The sequence below is a fragment of the Pimephales promelas genome, chromosome 24 (assembly GCF_988280905.1).
Source record: "Pimephales promelas chromosome 24, fPimPro1.hap1.1, whole genome shotgun sequence".
In the NCBI taxonomy this organism is placed as follows: Eukaryota; Metazoa; Chordata; class Actinopteri; order Cypriniformes; family Leuciscidae; genus Pimephales; species Pimephales promelas.
Window position 1 is genome coordinate 2,386,865 of NC_142792.1, and position 19,491 is coordinate 2,406,355.

General features: G+C 39.2%; 1 protein-coding gene across 1 annotated transcript in view; it reads left to right on the forward strand.

The window, feature by feature from the left end:
* The window catches only part of aebp2 (AE binding protein 2), a 37,090-nt gene that overhangs the window by 12,184 nt on the left and 5,415 nt on the right, over nt 1-19,491 (forward strand). The window contains 1 exon segment of the mRNA XM_089126735.1: nt 1,305-1,418. Coding sequence (XP_088982861.1) covers nt 1,305-1,418 — 114 coding nt within the window.

The window sequence follows — 19,491 nt, forward strand, 5'->3', positions numbered from 1 at the left end:
TTATGTGAAGCTATTGCACATCACTGTAAGCTCTGGCTGTGCACACTACAAAACATGTACACACATACTGCACATTTTGACATGTAGTATGCTGATTGTGTTGCTGATTACGCTATCGTCCTATGCAGTAGGGCTGGGTATTGAGACAAATTTCACAATTCGATTCGATTTCGATTCACAAGCTTGCAATTCGATTACGATTCGATTCAATATCGATTATTTTGTATATCAGTTACAATAAATGGCAATTTTTCTCAAGGGAATAAAATCTCTTAACTAATGCGGTAAACTATGGGAGACTAGTTGTAGCCTATAGGCTTCATTAGCCTAATATGAAGCTAATAATGAATGAATCACTTAAATTACACTTTTATTTATTTTTATAATAAGAAGATTATATGAAATATAAACATTTAAATGGTGGCTGTCATAAAAACTTGCCAGATTTATTCAAATATGCATTAAATATTGAAGAACATTAAGATTATAATGCATATGTAATATGGTGTATTTATTTAGCAAAATGCTCCTCTCTGGAGTTAATTTTTTCTAGCTGACTAACGAGTTTATGTGGGTTTTCTGACGATACATGACATTGATTACAAGCTGTTTAACTGACGTCTTTCCATGGTTGAAACGCTAATTGAGGGAATCAATGTGACATGATATGGATTTCGATAAGTTGTACTCTATCTTTAACACACTTTCAGATGCTCATTCATGTTTATTTTGGTCTGTGACTGGTATTGTTAACCCAGAAGAGAAATCAGCGCCAAAACGCTATTTATGTTTTTGAATTTCTAAAGAAAATGGACGTAATTTGAAAATTGAGACTTGGTTTCATATCAATAGTAACAAAGGACAAAGATTATTGCTATTAATTTATTTATTTTATTTTATTTTTTGGGTGCGCGCAGTGACGATACAATGTCCCATTCATTCAAATGAAACAGGATGACTAATCGATTCTTGAGTCTAAAAATGAGAATCGATTAATATAGAGAAATCGATATTTATAACCCAGCCCTTCTATGCAGCATTTTCTGTTTTTGTAGAATACTACATCCCACAATGCAATTAGTTCAGCACACTATATATTTTGTATATTTTGACATCTATACTATGTTGAGTGCATTGCATTAAACTATAGGTTATAGTATGCTATGCAGTATGCTCTGATTTAGTAGAATATGTCCCACAATGCAATGTGCTCATCACAAATGCATTCTGCTTTCTTTAAAAGTAGTTTGTAGTGTGCTATTCTGAAGAAGTGACCCATATTTCTCTCTTTCTAATGTGCACAGACTTCCAGACGCTTGGGTCAGCGAGAGTGACCGTCCCCAGCTGAAGACCAAAGTGGTCCACCTCTCCCAGCTTCCTCAGGACACATCGGTACTGTTGGACCCCAACGTGTACAGGTGACGTTAGCTCACTTAAACTTTACCGGTTACGCTAAGAGCAAAGGAGCCGTCGACTTCTTCCTCGTTCGAGCTCGCCGTGGGCCACGTGTTTTGAAGTTCTAGACGGGAGCGACAGCTTTCCTGCTGAAAAGTTGGCATGAATTTCTCCAGTAGATGGCGCCGGTGTCACTGCAACGAGAAATGTGCTTTCCAAAGCTAAACATGCAACACGCCGGCTTCGAGATCTCAAGGGGGATGTGGGTGGGAGATCAATAAATAACCTTCGATCCAAGAGAAGATGTTAATTAATCAAAGCTGGCGATACTATCCGCCTGGGTCACCGACACTCTAAACTGACCTCTGACCTTCTCCCACAGATGTAAACCATGATTCCAGGATTGTTAGAGCCACTATTAATCGAGCGTAATACATCATTTCTATGTTTATTAGACTCTAGTAGGAGTTTGTTTACCCAGACTCTTGCATTGCCGTGGAATGTGACGCATTCTGAGCACGTGGTCAAGGCGAACGCTTTGTGGGCAGAAGCGAATGTATTCATACGTGTTAATGTCTTCAGTTCCCCACACAGCCTACGGTGTGCCACGGTGAATGACAGGAGCACGGACAGATGCCCGTCATCTTCAGGGGTCTAGTGTGCTCTGAAGAGCAGCTTTATGCATCGTTATGCTGTCCGTGGTACAGAAATTCAATTGGAAATGACGTGTTTTCTGGAGTCGTTGTGCGTTTATATGCGTGTGTGTGTGTGCGTCGTACTAAAGTGGGTTCTGCTTGTTTTCAGGATGTTTTTCTAGAAGACTGGGTGGGGAGGGCGGCTTCTGTCAGTGCCTGCTGACGTGCCCAAACCGAAGTGGACGCGCAGATCTTTTGAGACGGGACTTCTTTTCCCTTTGCTCCCCCCACTTTTTTTTTCTTCTTTTTAATGCTCAGAGTCTGCCAAAGCATGCAGTGAATTTTTAATGTGTGTTTTTATCCCTTGAAGAGGGAAAAAAAAGGCACGAAATTGTGAACTCTGTCAATGCTGGACTTTTAACTATCTGGGAGGATGGCTTGTGTTCCACGGTTGAAGTTTTCATTTTCCTTCCCTACAAATCCTCAAATCTGCTGACGAGCTCTTACAACTATTTTTCCTTTTTGTCAAGAAAGTGCCCATGTAAATATTCCAGGAGATTTGTAATATATTTTTGTACTTGGGAAATTTTACTGTACTGTAGATAGACGTAATAACAAGCCACGGGCTAAGAGAAAACATAACTGTACAGAATGTGATAGCTAAATAGTTTTGGATCATGTGAATGCTTCCATAGACATATCTGCGTGTTTTTCTTCCCATTTTTTGCTAGTATGAGAATCAATCGAGTGATTTTTCTTTTTCTTTCCCGAACACGTGCACGTGACTCTTTTAACTGCTGCTCCACCTACTGATGATGATGAGGATGATGGGATGTTCTCGTCCTTCCGTGTGTGCCGTTTGTGCATTTGCTCAAGCCAACGAGTGTATAGACCTCTCAATGTAATGGTGCTAAAGCTAACACTAGCGTTTAGGCTAATGCACATAGGAGAACTATAGGATCAATAATGATGGTGCTTCTTAGATTATGTAATAATCCCCTGTTCCCCGTACTTAGAGATCATAACTCTTGTCTTTTTTAGTAAAGCTGAAAATTCCCAAAAAAAATAAATGCAGTTTTTTGTTTGTTTGTTTGCAGCTAACGCTGGTTCCAGCCCATATAAACCTCGTGTTTCTCACACAGGACTGTTGTTTATGAGCAGTGAGGAGGCCAGGGGCATCTGGGAGTCGTTTTATTGGGGCAGATTTGCAAGCGTTGACGCGTAGGCCGTCTGCCAGGACCTTTAGCTCAGCGTCAGACGTGCACACATGCCTGCTGGACACCTGACCGTCTGCTTTTGAGTTTATATAAAATGGGTTTTCCGTCTTGTCTTCGTTTAGTGTCGAGTTTGCATATGTTCTAATTCTATTATAAGGGTTTTCTGTGTCTAACGCAATAGAGACATGCTGCATTTTTTTGGTGTTCATGTGACAAGTGTAGTTGTAGGCAATGTTCGCATTGAATATAATCGTAGTGTAGTTTGTGTTTGGGTCTGTGTTTGACTTTCCAAATGAGTTTTTATAGTCTAAGGTACCACTGAGTAACAAGCGCATCTTAATTGCGAGTAATACACAACAGCTGCAGTCTGTCGGTCCGCGTACAATGGGACTGTTTGTCCTAAAGAAACTATATAATCAGAGCTGCACATGACTGGTTTGTTTTATTTATTTTTTGGAGAAACTACTGAAAATACACCTGGCCTAAATAATGGGCTAAACCGACACCAGAATAAAGGTGAATAACTAAAAAAGTATATTTACATTTTCTCTAAAATAAATTACAAATTGCAAAAATTAATCGGGTGTGTTGGCCATCTTATCTTTCAGAACACTTTTATTATTTAACAGATGTTTTAAAATGGTTTACAATTTTTTTAAAGTGCCCCTATTATGCTTTTTTAGAATATTTCCTTGCATTCAGTGTGTAATATAGCGGTTTGTGAATGTAAAAGATCAAAGTACACAGCAAATAACGTTGTCTTAAAATAAAGAATAGATTCTGAATCGCTGTTTCAAGTCGTCAGTAATTCCAGTCTCGTTTCTGTAGGTTTGTAACGAATTTGTATATCGAACAACATCTACTTTGACCCTCAAACACTAGTTTTAGCTAAAAGGCAACGTGAGTGTCGACATGTCGATAACACGCCAATTCGTATTTCCATTTTTGCCGTGCTATCAAGACGTATAATTGCTTTTCAGCGTGTTTATGAACGCCGTTGACTTAACGTTATTACTGTATATGAAGAGTTCAGATGCAAAAGCCTCGAAATGCCATTTGAAATTTCATTCATTTGAAATGCCAATCAGTAATTTCTGAAGTTTGATAAAAATCATCATTAAAGAAGAAAATTTCAAATGGCATTTAGAGGCTTTTGCATCTGAACTCTTCTTATATAAATATATGACTTACCTCAACCCCGTCTCTAAACCTATCCGTCACTGGGGTTAATGGCATTTATGACTGTTCCCCCACCATCCTTAGGAAAAAAAAAGATCGCTCCCCAGATTTAGATGTACATTTTGTTTCGTTTCGCGCGGACATTTGACGGTGTGTACAGACACGCGGACGTTAATGGCGTAGGCATACACGCATAGCTCAAAATGCGTAGAGATAACACGCCACTTGACTCGAAAGTGGCGTGTATGTTTACGCAAAAGTCATGATGTCATGTTGAAAAGATGCTGCTTTCTGCATTGCGAATCCTCTTTGTAAATTTTTCATATTCCGAAGGACTCGTACTGGAAATTATTTGGTAAAACCGATTCATCGTTATTGTTCGTTTTACTGTGTTTAAAGGGATAGTTCACTTTGAAATAAACTTTTGATGTGTTTCGGCTTACCTCAAGGGGATCCAAGATGTAGGTGTCTTTGTTTTGACATTTTTTGGTCAAACCGTTGTTGTCTGTCAGTCATACACTGGAGGTGAAGGGGGTCCTCAATCGGTTCACCTCAAAGAGCATGCACAGAGAAGTCCAAATTAAACATGATTTAATGACTTGTACCTGTGGGCAGAACAATAGGCGTTTCGTTTCAGACACATCCATGTGTTCATCACAACAGACTGGGCCATGTGACCAATCAGAGCAGAGTGGGCTCTCAGAAAAGCGGGATTTAGAGAGACTGAATTGTTTATCTAATCATTTCATTTATGAGAAAATTAAAGTGTTTTTTGACCTTGGAAGCATGTTAAACATATTGTAGGAGACTACCAAAACTAAATTAGGAACCTGCTGTTTTGGTAAAAATGCTCTTGTGTTGTGGTTTCCAAACGTTTTGGCTTTCCTGATAAGATGATTTGGTTTTGATTGAGTTCTATGGCTAACTAAATTCCTCTTCACCCTGCAAAAGGAGGAACTCTTTTTTTTACATGTTTTGTTTTCTATGCAAATTGAATATCTCATCCGTACTCTGTGAATCAGGATGTTTTAACATTGCGTGAATTGAATTAGTTGCACTAAAGCATGTCTAAGCTCATATTTCCTAATGGCAAGTTGTGCTTGGTGACTCGAACACTGAATCCAATGCATGATTTTGAATATTCCAGGTGCTTCTAGGCGGACATCATTTCTAATATGTTTAGTATTAGCATGTTTGAATTTGAGTTACAGTGGAAATTCAGTTTGCAATATTCATATTGCTTTATTTCAGTTACTCTACATGGCTTTACTGAAGATTATAAGGAACAAAAGGCTTAAAAATCAAACCGTTCACATTATATTTGGGCTGTGGCGGCTTACTGGAATTTTTTCCATCATATTGCGCACACACAGATGCTGTTTTTATTATAGTACGGCTGTATTCAGACTTCTTTTCCAGGTCCCAAAGCATCCGACTCCTTTGTTTTCACGCTGTTATGCCATTAGCTCTAATGTTCTCTCTCCAGGGCCTTTGAAGAGAAGGTAAGCAAGTGACCTAAATCTGTTTGTAGCACAACAGAGAGCATATTTCATTCCAGCTCTGATTCTGCAGTGCAGGTAAGGGTCCATTTACATCCATTCCCTCACACACTCTCCCCTGACGAGCCTCCCGCGTGTTTCTCACGGCTGACGTGCTTGTGTGGGTCTGATTGAAGCCGTTGGGAGGGATGAAAAGAGAAATATCATATCCGATAGCTAATGGACACTGAGAAAGAGGGCACTCTTCTCGTAGTAACAGGCACACTCGTTCTCAGATTCCAGCTCTGTTCCTAAACTTAATGAGCTGCCTTTTCTAGTTTACTCCATGCATGCGACGCGTAGCTGCCTTTTAAGGCAACGTACTACATGAAAATGAACCTGAGCAGCGATTGATTTGAAACACTACATCTCCATGTGCCACAAAAATATCATTCAAGTGTCATTTCAGGGAACACTTTATTTTTATAGTAACTACGTAGTGTAATAACAGGAAATACTGCATAATTACATGCAACTAACTAACCGTAAACCAAACATATTCAATGGAAGTCCTCAATGGAAGTAAGTAATACTGTGTGTGTGTGTGTGTGTGTGTGTGTGTGTGTGTGTGTGTGTGTATATATATATATATATACACTGTATATTCAATATTTTGAATAGCTTCTTTATATTTTCAGTTTTCTTTTTTTTTATTGTTTCATATCGAGGGATTTATTCAAGAAATGTTTTCTATGCACTATTTATGCGTTTCCTTTTTTTATACATTTATTTATCAACTTTTTCAAAGCATTAACAGAAAGCATTAACATAAAGCAGATACAATCAAAGTTGAAGCTTTTCCCCCACAATAACCTATTCCACCAAAATAAATAACAATATATTACATACAAGTCAAGACAACAATATCAATAATAATAATAATAGTCCCCCCCCCCCTCAAAAAATAAATAAATAGGTAAATAAAAATAAATAAACATGCGTAGCCAATAATGAAATTCTGACATGTTCTTGGTCCGTACATAACTACAAAACAATACCCCAATTGACAATCACATCTAACATTGATCAATAGGTGGGAGAGTCCTCATCTTCTCAAAATATGTAATCATGGGTTGCCAAGTCTGATAAAAAATTTTCAACCGATCCTTTCATTAAATATTTAATTTTCTCTCATTTTAAATATATGATACTAGATCACATAACCACATTGAGGCTTTAGGTGAGTTTGTTGATTTCCCCTCCAATAATATTCTCCTTCTAGCTAATAAGGTGGCAAAAGCAATAACATTTTTTTACTTTATTTGTCAATGATATTTCAATCAGTTTTCATATTTTTTAAGTTTATTTATTTAGCTTTAAATTATTTTTATTTCAACTATTTTAGATATGTTTCTACTTCAACCTAATTTATAAACCAACTTTTTTTTAGTTAGTTGCCTAGACCATTTGTTTTTCATCTATATTGGTTTTGTTTTAGCTTTATTTCAATTGCCGAAACAATTACAACACTGCTCCTTTTGTGCAGTGTTTTTTAGCATGTTTCTAAGAATAAAAATACAAAGCACACACAAAAAATGTTTTCAATTGTACACATTTGCCTTAAAATGCAGTCTAGGTAGTGGACACCGATTCATTGGCTTCAAACCCGTGTTCCCTCAGCATCAGTCTTGCTTTACAGTGATCAGACTGTCTCCGTCTCCATTTCTTATTGCTGCTTTTCCACCATCTCATCACTCTGGAGTCAGTTTTATGGCTTTGGGTAAATGAAACCAATTGGTGACTGGATTCTTTAATCATCCGCAATCAGGATGTAACTTTATTTGGACTTTTCTTCCCATTGACAGATTAATTCATCAGTTCAAGAGCGCCGTTTTCAAGAACGTCACGTACAGCCACACTTGTGGAGTAACCGAATACTTGGACTGGTGTTACAGTCACATAAATATGTAATCATCCTGCCAGATATTGTAGAAATGGTGGTTACTAGCAGGTTTCCAATATATATATATATATATATATATATATATATATATATATATATTAGGGCTGTGCAAAAAATAATTGCAATTAATCGCGTCCAAAATAAAAGTCTGTGTTTACATAATATATTTGTGTGTGCTGTATATAATTATTTTGTATATATAAATACCTATGCCTGCATGTATATATTTAAGAATTATTTGCGCTTAAATTCTGTGTATATATATATATATATATATACATAATCTATGTAAATATAAATATTTTATATATGAATAACACATTTTCTTCAATATTATACATGCATGTGTGTGTATTTATATATAAAAAAAATAGTTATACACAGCACACACAAATATATTATGTAAACACAGACTTTTATTTTGGATGCGATTGATCGCAATTAATTTTTGCACTTCCCTAATATATATATATATATATATATATATATATATATATAGTATTATTATTATTAAAGAAATACAGCAGTAAGATACTAAATAGTGACTTATTTTGGCAGTATCGTGAACAAAATACGCAACTTTTTTTTACATTAAATCATACATTTAAAAGGGTTTACAAGACAAAATGTGGAGCTTGATTTAGTGAATTTTAAAACTTGCTGCCTGACCCTGTGTATTTCTATTATATGCATGTATGATACTTTAAATTAAACTGTACTATCGACACAGTGAGCAGTGAGCACCGTTACCCAGATGCTTGGTATTGAGGGACGAGTTGAAATACATTTTTGTGGCAAGAAGCAACATGCTATTAATGGATGTGTACTTGCTCTGGGATTAATCCTTTAATTATTCATTGTTTGTCAGCTAATGTCTTCATCCAGAAGTAACTTTCACATTTTGATATTTGGATTAGGTTGCTTAATTCTTGTTTATAAACGGTAAATACGTTTTTAATATATCCGTTCTTATCTTTGTGTGCAGGAGTCGTCAGTCAGATCGGTTGACCAGTGTGTGGATGTCACGTCTTTGCCAGACACACGGCACCAAGACGGTTTGTTTTATAGTGTGACAGTGTAAAATCAGCCTGGGATCGGCCTCGTGTTTTCCCTCCCTCTGTCCCTGAAAGCGATTTATGAACCTCTCTCTGCGAGTCAGATGGAGATACAGCCCTGCATCTTATCAACAGGATTGAATCTGATTGTTGAACGCCGCAGAGAATTGTTGTTTTGGATGCATTTCTAGTTTGGCGGCCCGTCCTAGAACGTCATTTAAAATGCTGACTGATTTGCGAAACACAAGCAGGGCTTGTTTTTGCTCCGTTCCTTTGCGAGCTGCTGCACATTTTTCAGGCGTGCATAAACAAACCTGAACGCGAAAACAAACAAGGTCCTTACACGAGGATTCTTGGCTTAAGACGACGAGCGTGTTCCTTTGGGAAAGACCATTGATAACAGCTCTGTGTCTGAGGCGTGATACTTGAGTGACATCCAGAAGTTAGTAAAGGGGGGCATGTGCGTCATCATCGCAGCGGTTGTAGGTTGCTGAAACACCCCATGGCTGCCTGTTTTCTGGACCGGGCAAATTATAGCCATCTTCCCCTAATTAGAACAAGAGAGGCTGACTCTCAGGAGGACCGTGATGACATCACACTTTTCCCACAAATCCCAGAGGCAGCTCTGTGCTCAGACCGTTGAGCTGTAAAGATTGAGTTGTAGATTCACATTCGGTGTTTATTTAGAGCACATGGCAAGCCACCAAAGATTTGTGAGATTTATGGCTGTTTTGTAATTGGTTCACCAAGATGTTTCAAGTGAAAGAAAAGGCATTACAAACTAAACCAATACCATGCGTTTGGAGAAAAGATAAACGGCTTGGAGGTGCCTAGTTCACTTTTGTAAGTTTAAATATGAAAACACATTTTTTTATTGCGTTAGTCACACAAGCATTAAATCCGAACATTGTTGTGGTAGGAGATTTAGTTTTAGCTTTGTTTTAGCGTGGGCACATGATAAATCATTAATTTTCAGTAGTGAACAAAGGACCAAACTATCTGTTTTTGTTTTATAATTTCGTTCTGGCTCAAATGCAGTTTTAGTCGAGCAACATCTGTTATGACTTATGATTGCCGTTAGAAAACTACCTTTTTAACCCATACATGATGCTGGGACTCACCATCCTCTGTGTTGCAGATGTTCTGACAATTAATGTTTTCAGCATTGTTCAATGTCATCGTCGGTTCAAGAGCCTCCAGCGTGAAGCTCATTAGGCGTTTGCTCCGGTTTTAATGGAGTGAGACTCACTGCACATCATACACCCAGGAGAAATATACTTCATTAATACAATTATATTAGCATTTTATTAATAGATTTTCTTTTCATACACTGCAATATACAGCGAGGTCCGAAAGAGATAATCATAAGTTTGTATTTTTCTATTTTTTTTTCATGTTATGTTCAATGGAAAGTTTATTTGCGTTTGATAACTGATCTATAATCTTAAATAGCCCTTAGCAATTTTACACGATAACGTTTCTTTACTTGGTTTATAACATTGTGGCCTCATGCTTTATTATTATAAAAATTATATGATTAATTATATGAATGTTCAATGGAAAATGTATTTGCGTTTGATAACTGATCTATAAACAGTGCCGAATCTTAAACAGCCCCTAGCAATTTTACATGATAACGTTTCTTTACTTTATAAAAATTATTTCTTTAAATTATAAAAATTATATGATGCTTGTTTTGAACGGTCAGCTTTCAAAGGTGAAATAAATTCTTAGTTTATAACAGGATCTTGCTGTAATCGGGCAAATTTGCAGCTGAGAGAAATGCACACTTTTTCTGTTTTCATGCTATATATTCGAGATTTTGTTCTTTTTGGTCAGACACCAGAGTTTTGACTGACACTTCTCTCTAACTATTTTCCTTGCGGTGCTCTAATTGCTACTTCAACATCAGTCTGCAACACAAACCGCATCCAGCAGAGAGCGAGTGTTTTGCACGTCTGAAACCAGGTCAGAGGAAAGCCTCAAAAGACTCGGGCTTTGGTAGGCGATGGAGATGCAATCGGATATCTAGTCCAACGCCGCTCTCTGTGTGGTCCGAGTTCTCTACTTTTCCCTCTCTCTTCAGTGTCGCTGAAGCGCTGTTGCAAAATAAAGCCCATTGTGTAAGACTCTCGCTTGGAGGTGACTACAGATTGATAGATTACCAGAGCTGGCTGTGAATTGGCTGTTCTCACGTCATGCGTCTAAATGTTTCTCACATGGTCCCTCAGCGAGAGACGAATTTTCACATCCATTAGAGCAAGCTAACTGCAGCGAGCCCCAAAACCTCTGTGAAACTGAGCTTCACTAATAATTAGACCTGCAATCACATTGATGGCTTGTGGGTAGGGTACGGCTCATGCCGAAGCAGCAGAAATGTGGAGGACTGTTGTGATTGGCGTGCTTTAAGATAGACAATTTTGTCTATGCAGTCTGAATCACTAAAAGACCCCAGTGATCTTATAAATAGGTCATTGTGTGATAGACGTGCCCTTCACATTTTTTATGACTGTAATATTTTGAATGTTCTATCTGACAACGTGTTTAAAGGGATAGTTCACTTTTTGAAATTAATTTTTGGTATGTTTTATCTTACCTCAAGGGCATCCAAGATGTAGGTGTCTTTGTTTCCACAGTATTTTAAATTTTGATATTTTTAGGTCAAACCGTTATTGTCTATCAGTCATATAATGGAGGTCTATGGTCACCACCTCAAAGAGCATGAACAGAGAAGTCCAACTTAAACATGATTTATTGATTCGTAAATGTAAGTACACATTGATGGCCTAAGACACGAAACGAGCGGTTTGTGTGAGAAAACGAATAGTATTATATATCGTTTCTACCTCTTGTAACTACAGTCACGTCCAAGTGATCTGAGGATGCGGGCGCTTCGGTCTGCACAAGCGCTGGAAGTGATCTCTCGCGCATGTATGTCACTCATTGTTTACACAGTGATTTCAGACGTGTTACCCTTCACTGTGAAGATATAAACATATTTAGATATACAGGAAATCGCAATGGAGGACGATTTCGATATTTCAACAGACAACGTTGATTTATTTTTTTTATTTTTTTCACAAGAGAACACTTCCGGCGCTTGCGCAGATAGAAGCACCCGCACCCTCAGATCACTTGGACGTGACTGTGATTACAAGAGGTAAAAACGATATAAATACTGTTAGTTTTTTCACACAAACCGCTCGTTTCGTGTCTTAGGCCATCAATGTGTACTTACATTTAGGCCGTGTGTCCACCAAAGCGTTTTTCCACGTGCCTGGCGTATGTTTTCAATTGTTTTCAATGGGAGCGCCACGTTTTTTAAACGCCATGAGCGTGACGAGGTGCTGAGCGTTTTTTTCACGCTGAAGCGCCGAGCGCCCAGCGTTTTTTACTGTCCGCTGGGAGTTGAAAAATGTTCAACTTTGGATAAAATGCAGCGCTCATCACTGTCACTTTTTACCCAGCCGTCCAATCACAGTGGAGGAGGGGCGGGACTAATACCACACCGACCAACTGTCAACATTCAAACTGCTGCGGATATTCTGTATCATAGCAACGAAACGTCTCAACAGAAAAAACGCTCTCTAGCGCCCAATGCACGGCGTCTTCAGCAGAGCCACTAGCGTTTTCAGCTGGCTAAAACACTTTGGTGGACACACGGCCTTGCGAGTCATTAAATCATGTTTAATTTAGACTTCTCTGTGCATGCTCTTTGAGGTGGACCCCATAAACCTGCATTATATGACTGATAAACAACAACGGTTTGACCTAAAAATATCAAAATTGAAAATACTGTGGAAACAAAGACGCCTATATCTTGGATGCCCTTGAGGTAAGATAAAACATACAAAAAATTAATTTCAAAGTGAACTTATCCCTTTAAGCATTAATTGCAGTGCCACTGAGTGTTATCTTACTGATATCAATTTACTGAGTGGTGTATATATATATATATATATATATATATATAGTGTGAAAGAAACAAAAAGCACTCATTTAGTTGAATGAAGCAAATGTTGTGAAGTCTGATTTGGACCGTTGCTCATTCCACATTGTGTTTCTCCTCTATCAGAGACTTCATGTTAAGCCAACGAGATCTTTACTGACCTTTAGTTATGCTGAACAGCTGGCTAAATCGTGCTTCTCCAGAGAGCGGTTTCATCCCAGTGGGGGAAGATGGTGTATTTTCTACCCTGAGCTATTTAGAGATTAATTATATCTCCTCTGTCAAAAAAAAGGACCAAAAACTTTTAGTTGTCATTGTCAGATGGCCATGTTTCATTGGTCGCTAGCCACGCTGCCGTGAAACAAATTGGCGTACTACATATAGCTAGCTTTTGAGGTCGAGGGAAGGGTTTGCTCAACGCTAGCAGCTACTCATCCGCAGCCAATGTTGCATATGCTAATGCGCTCCTGACAAACACTCGCGCTCCGAACACAGCGTTTGGCAAATTAATTCACGCTGCAGTGCTGCAGTGACTCATTGAGATTTCTGCTGCTGTTGTCGTACCAGAGCAAGCATGTTTTGTTAGCCCACAAAACATGCCTGCTACACAACAAAAGCTAATGAATTGCTTTGGTTTTTTTATCCAGCTCATTTCCACCTGGGCCTGGTTGTGTAAGTGCAAACATGCTAATTGAAAAGTAAAGTGTCGCATGATCTATCTTTGGTCCTTGTTTCTTGTGTTTCCATTTGTCTTATGTTTTCAAGACATTATCTTTGCATTTTATGCAGCATTCACATCATAGGATCATAGTAGAAGCTAATTAGCTTTGGTTATGAGTTCGAAATTGCGTGATTTTGCCGTTGTGTTCTGACCAAAATCACTTTAATGCACATCACAACTTAGATTGTTAAAACAACCTTCCTAGAAAGACTTAAAGGCAGCAATAGGCCCTTGACAGTGAGCACATGAGTCGTCACATTTGGGCTCTGGTCTTGATTTTGGGCTCATTGTTTTTGAGTCCAAGAGGAAGTGAGTTACAAGAGATGTGGACTCCATGTGGAAACCATTCCCTTGTTCCTGTAGCCGCTTTCGAGAGCCTCGGGCTTCGGGGTTCTTACCCAGAACTGGAGCGTCAGCGACGGTCTGAACTAAAAGCGCATTAAGGATTCAGTTCGTTGTAGTTGAGAATAGTGTTGTTTTGTTGTTTCATTTCAGTGACTTGAATCTCTTCACCAAAAAGAATCATTCAGATTTGTTGCCTGACTTGTTAATAACCCCTTCTGCAGGTTTCTCTTATTCAGTCACACAAATCTTGGACCATAAAGATGAATTGAATTTGTCAATAGCCCTTTCTACAGATTACATTGTCCCACCATAGTCTTTTTGTGTGATAAGAGTCACTGAATCATTTATTAAAAAATGTGTTATCCTTTATTAATATTTGCATGCATACAGATCTAATAAGAGACTCTTTAAGTCTCTTAAACATCTACTAGGTCTGTCATTGTTTCAATAACATCCTCATGTTAGTCTCGCGAAGCCAGACTGACGGCAGAAAGTCTGAACTCAATCACAGCTCTCATTGGCCGAGGATCATCCATACAGTAGACCGTCTGTAAAACAACCAATCACTGTTGGTTTTGTTTCGCGTCATGTTTAGGGGCTTAAAACGTAACGTCGACGTCCCTACAATATCAGACCTGTGTGTAAAACTCTTAGACATATTTTAAAGAAGCTATGCCGTGAACTTTACATACTTCATGTACTTTTGCAAATACAGCATTTAGTTGATTTTTTTTTTTAAGCGCTCGTTGTCACAGTTGTAAACGCGGCGGCGTTTTTATTCCATGAAAGGGTCTGACCGTTAAAGAATGTGACGCACACATCAGAATTCAACCAATCAGATGAGGACTTCAAAACTCTTGAAGTGTTTCCAATTTTGTGTGCCATATTCATCAGACGTTTAGCTAACGGTCCGTGACGTCTCATCATGTCATTTTAATTGTCTTTGGTCATCAGTCAATTTTACACAGTCTTAATTCTTCTGCCCTCTTTCTCTCCTTGTTGTGAATGAGAGTGACACATGACCGTTTGAAGGAGTGACCTTCCTCGTTCAAATCCTCCATGATTCAGACGTCTCAATTTGTTAGTCTCATTCGGTGGACCGAAGATCTCAAAATCTGCCTCAGTGCAAGAATGATTTGTTCACAACTTGCTAACATGATCTCTCGTTTCATTCTTACCTTTTGCCTTTATCCCAAATGCCGCTTTAGTGGCCGTGACGTCCATCGGCTGGTTTGTGGAAGTGATCAGTGTAAACAAAGCCAGTGCAATGAGGACTTTGGCAGCGGTGGATATTTGCACACACAGTCCATTAATCATCTGATAACCCCTGCAAGCTGTCCAACCATGTCTTTCTCATCCAAAGACTCTTGTTCCTTTGGCTTTTCTCCCCCCACCCCACCACCGAAACATCGAAAATTGCTTCACAGCTGCTCTTGGGATGGGAAGAAGAAACATTTTCAGACACTGTGTTTACATTGCTCTTCTAGCAAAGTGCCAGTGGGACGGACAGACGTGTAATGGAGCGTTCCACCAAGTAGAAACACTGGACGTTGTACCGGACAACAAGTCAAATTACTGAGTGTGAGAGAATCTTGGCCTCGTTCCCCTTCCTGTCAGTTTGTTTTCCATGTCTCTACCAAATGTTTTCAGGCTCTTCACAGTTATGCTAACACAATCCAAACTCCCCTGGACTACTGTCAGAAATGAGACCCTTAGTCCAGCATACATTTTTGTTGGTAAGGACAAATGCTAAAGTAGCAAACCCAAGAGTGTTGACAAAGCACCTCACTTTTATCACTGTTTGAAAGTGTCTGTCAGACTTTGGTGTTGAGCTATAAATATCAAACCCTCTGCATTTCTTCTTCGTGACAACCTTCTTGTTTATTAGGAGCTGTCTGTTGCGAGACCAGAGACTGTAAGCAATGGGTCACGTTTGGAGAAACATCCTGGGTTAAATACTGTACGACCTGTTTGTTTGAAACGTTTCCTATAAGAGGCCTCAAGTTTTTGGCAGTTTGTGTAATCTAAGATGGCATGGCCTGTATTTGAGCGTTGGCTAGAAGTCAGCTCGGGTCAACTTTTCACATTCATTTGCTACATATCGGCTAAATTGCCGTAAAGTTTAAGAGTTTCAGCGAGCGGCAGGAACTCTTGGCTGTGGTGTAACCCAACAAAAACATCAAAGAGTGTAAACCTCTTCCAAAACCAGGTTGTGGAAACACATGGAGAATGTGGCTTAGCTCCATTTAGTCCAAACAAGAAACAGGTTTTTATAGGATTTGGGTTGAAATTCAAGGCGTTTCGAGTGTATTGTGAACCCTGTATCGCCAGACGCAGAGTCTTGGTCATTTGAGAATATTGGATTGTTCATTTTTCAAGGGATTCAAGTGTGGAAACAACGAGTGAATCAATCTTGTGGAGGTTGGCAGTGGGAAACCTCTCGTTCTTTGCATCCCACAGATTTTAGAGTTATCGGAAAAGGTGGCTGGCTCTTACAGGTGTTTGCCAAGAGCGGCAGTATTCAAAATATATTGCATTACCAAACCACTTGGTGCGTTTGGTCTGGGGGAAACAAAAACGTGTAGTCCTGGTTTGCTTGGCGTTCACATTGGCATTTTAAGACCGAACCTAATGGCACAGGGTTATGTTCACAACCTTAGTCGCCTTTAATTTACGTATACTTTGCAATGAAACTTAAGCCAAGCTTCACACCAATCGACACAATGTGATTGATCCGCAACAGGAGGTAACGCACTACACGAGTTGACAACTCTCTCACCCAACAATTCTATCTTGTCTACAAACCACGTTTTGTCATGAAAAGTCACACGACAAACCCATAGACTGTAAAAAATATGGACAAAGCGTCTGTGACGTCACCCATAGACTTTCTGAAGAACAGTTTTGAGGCTGTTTATGGGGAAAATCTTGGGAAATACAAAATACAAATGACCATGCCTTGCTCTGATCCCATGCCTTGCTCTGATTGGCTGTAGCTCATGACATCACTGAGATTGAGTCGTGCGACAGCTCTGGATATCTAGCATGGTAGATATTTTTCTGGGCTCGGCGACACGTCTGTGAGCTTCTTTTGATGCGTTTTTTGGCTCTTTCATACTAACAGATTGGCGAGCGTTCATCACCCGCTAATCCCCCGCGATTTGCACGCGATAACCATAGATATGTATATAAAGGCTAGATGTGTTGCGGCGGAGTTTCCATCGTCACAGACAAGCTGATGACAAGATGAGTGGTCAGCATGAACACAAATACTCTTATCTCGTTGAAATCTTGACGGATTTACAAACGGGTTGGTTTCTTACAAACGTTATTAGCGTGGCTATAATTATCTGAATGATTATTTATTTATACACTTTTTATTCATAAGTATGCAGTGTTGTGACTACATCTCTGACGTTTATAACAAAACAAACCGTTTGAAAATCGGTAGAAAATTAAGCAAGTTTAAATAGTACATGTACCATTAACACGATGTTACGAGTGAGCGAGCTGCCTGTGACAAGATGGCCGCCAGGTGCAGACGTCGACCTCCATTGGCCAGCAGCTTGGACGACATATCTAGCCTTTATAAACATATCTATGGCGATAACACCCTGACCTGTCGGCGAGCTCAACGATTTGCAAACTAGCCTTTACCAAACATATAAAACAATGTTGCTTTCTAGGCTAAAGTGCGTATCCTAAATATGTCCTTTACGTAGCCTCATGAAGAGTTTATAAAATGTGCAAAAGAGCGAAAGCAGTGACAGGAATCCCTTCGTCACACACACAAACCAAGATCTGCTTCGAGGAGACACAGTACCGATGCCTGTATTGAACTGTGATGGGGAACATCGCGACTGACGAGTAAAAACTGGCTGCGTTCTGTCCTGTTTTGCTTTTTTTGGTTGGTTTATATGTTTGGTCCATGTTGCGTTTTTTTTGCCATCTTTCCTGGGGTCTCGGTCCACTTGTTTGGTGCACACCACGGCAGCGTTCACACTTATTCAAATGAACCGCACGATCCAAGCAATCGCACTAGGGTTCATTTTAATCCAACCAAACATGCCAAGTTTGAACACACACTAAATCCAAGTACTACATCTGGTGCATAACTCATAAACAATCTAATATACTTCACATTTTTTGCAATCTTAAGTAGTGTTTTAGTACTTTCCAAGGTGATTACTTGGGTGTTTTGAGAATTTCAACGTATATTTGTATTGATAACGTTAAATAAGTAGCTAAAACTTGGACACATTTAAAAGGTTATTATTAATTGTAGTTTAATACTCATTGAGTTGTCAAAAGTTGAAATGGAACTCTGAGGTCATTTGGATCAAAGTTGTTTTTGGAATTTGCGGGAACAGGGCAAAAAAAAAAAGCCTTATTTAGTCATTAATGAAGTTGAAGAAAATTGAGCATGTAATTCCAGCCCAGTGCCTCAAGATCACTGCAACGTCTTGTCAGAATCCCTCATTTATCCAGACTCGCAGAGCCCACTGCTGCGTTTTTGCGTGTCCGCAGCACAAGGCTTCTAAAGGCTGCTTTATTGATTTATTAATGCTGTAACTGTGGGGGCTCAGGAGACGATTGGCCGCGGTTATCAAGCCAGTTATTCCACCGTTCTTTGGTCTGAGAAACATTACAGCTGCAATCCGAAGAATGTGTGAAGTAAGTGTTTGGATGCTGGTGGAATGCCAGTCAGGATTTTGCGGCGACCACAGATTGATGAAATTAATGTACTCGTCAGATAAATAAATGCAAATGCACGTCGCTTTCAATATAATATCTCCTGTGCTTCCCCACTTATATTCAGCAGAACTCGTCGTAAACCGCATGAGGAGCGGGTGGAGATGAAACTTTGACTGCAGAAGGTGTCGAGTTTTTCTTTTAATGGGAAACACATGCAGCTCCAGCCGTTTGAGTGTCTGTTCCAGTCATAGTCATAGTGCAGAATAATGCTCCTCGTTTGAATGCAGTCAGGTCACATGACTCCTAACTTTTTCCTGATTGGTCAAGTAGGTCATAAGAATTATTTTTTGATCATATTTCATTATCATGAGAAATGAAAAAACTAAAATACTTTTCATATAGAAAAGCCTCATTGCCGTAATGTGTCTGGATGTTTAATTATTTTTTTTTACACTCTTAAAAATGCTGGTTCCCTTTCGAAGGGAACTCAACAATACGTCGAATGACGCTATGGGGAACGCCTCAGGCGTGACAGGTGTCTGAAATCAAATATCAACTCACAGTAATCAGGTTGACCGGCGACAGCCCGTGCATCATCAGCTTGAATGATGAGCGCGTCAATCTGGATGTATAAGAAGGGCGCCTTGAAACCGTGACATCATCTTTTCGTCTTCAGGGACTGTTTGTCTGTGTGATAGTATCAACGATTAAACGCGCAGAGACGTGGAGAAACACTTTGCGCGAGTGTGCCGACTTGTGTCCAGATATTTGACACCGGAGGATTCACACGATCTGTGCGTGTTCTGCCTGAGAGAAGAGCATTCGCGGGAAGCTCTCGAGGGAGTTTTTTGCGCGAACT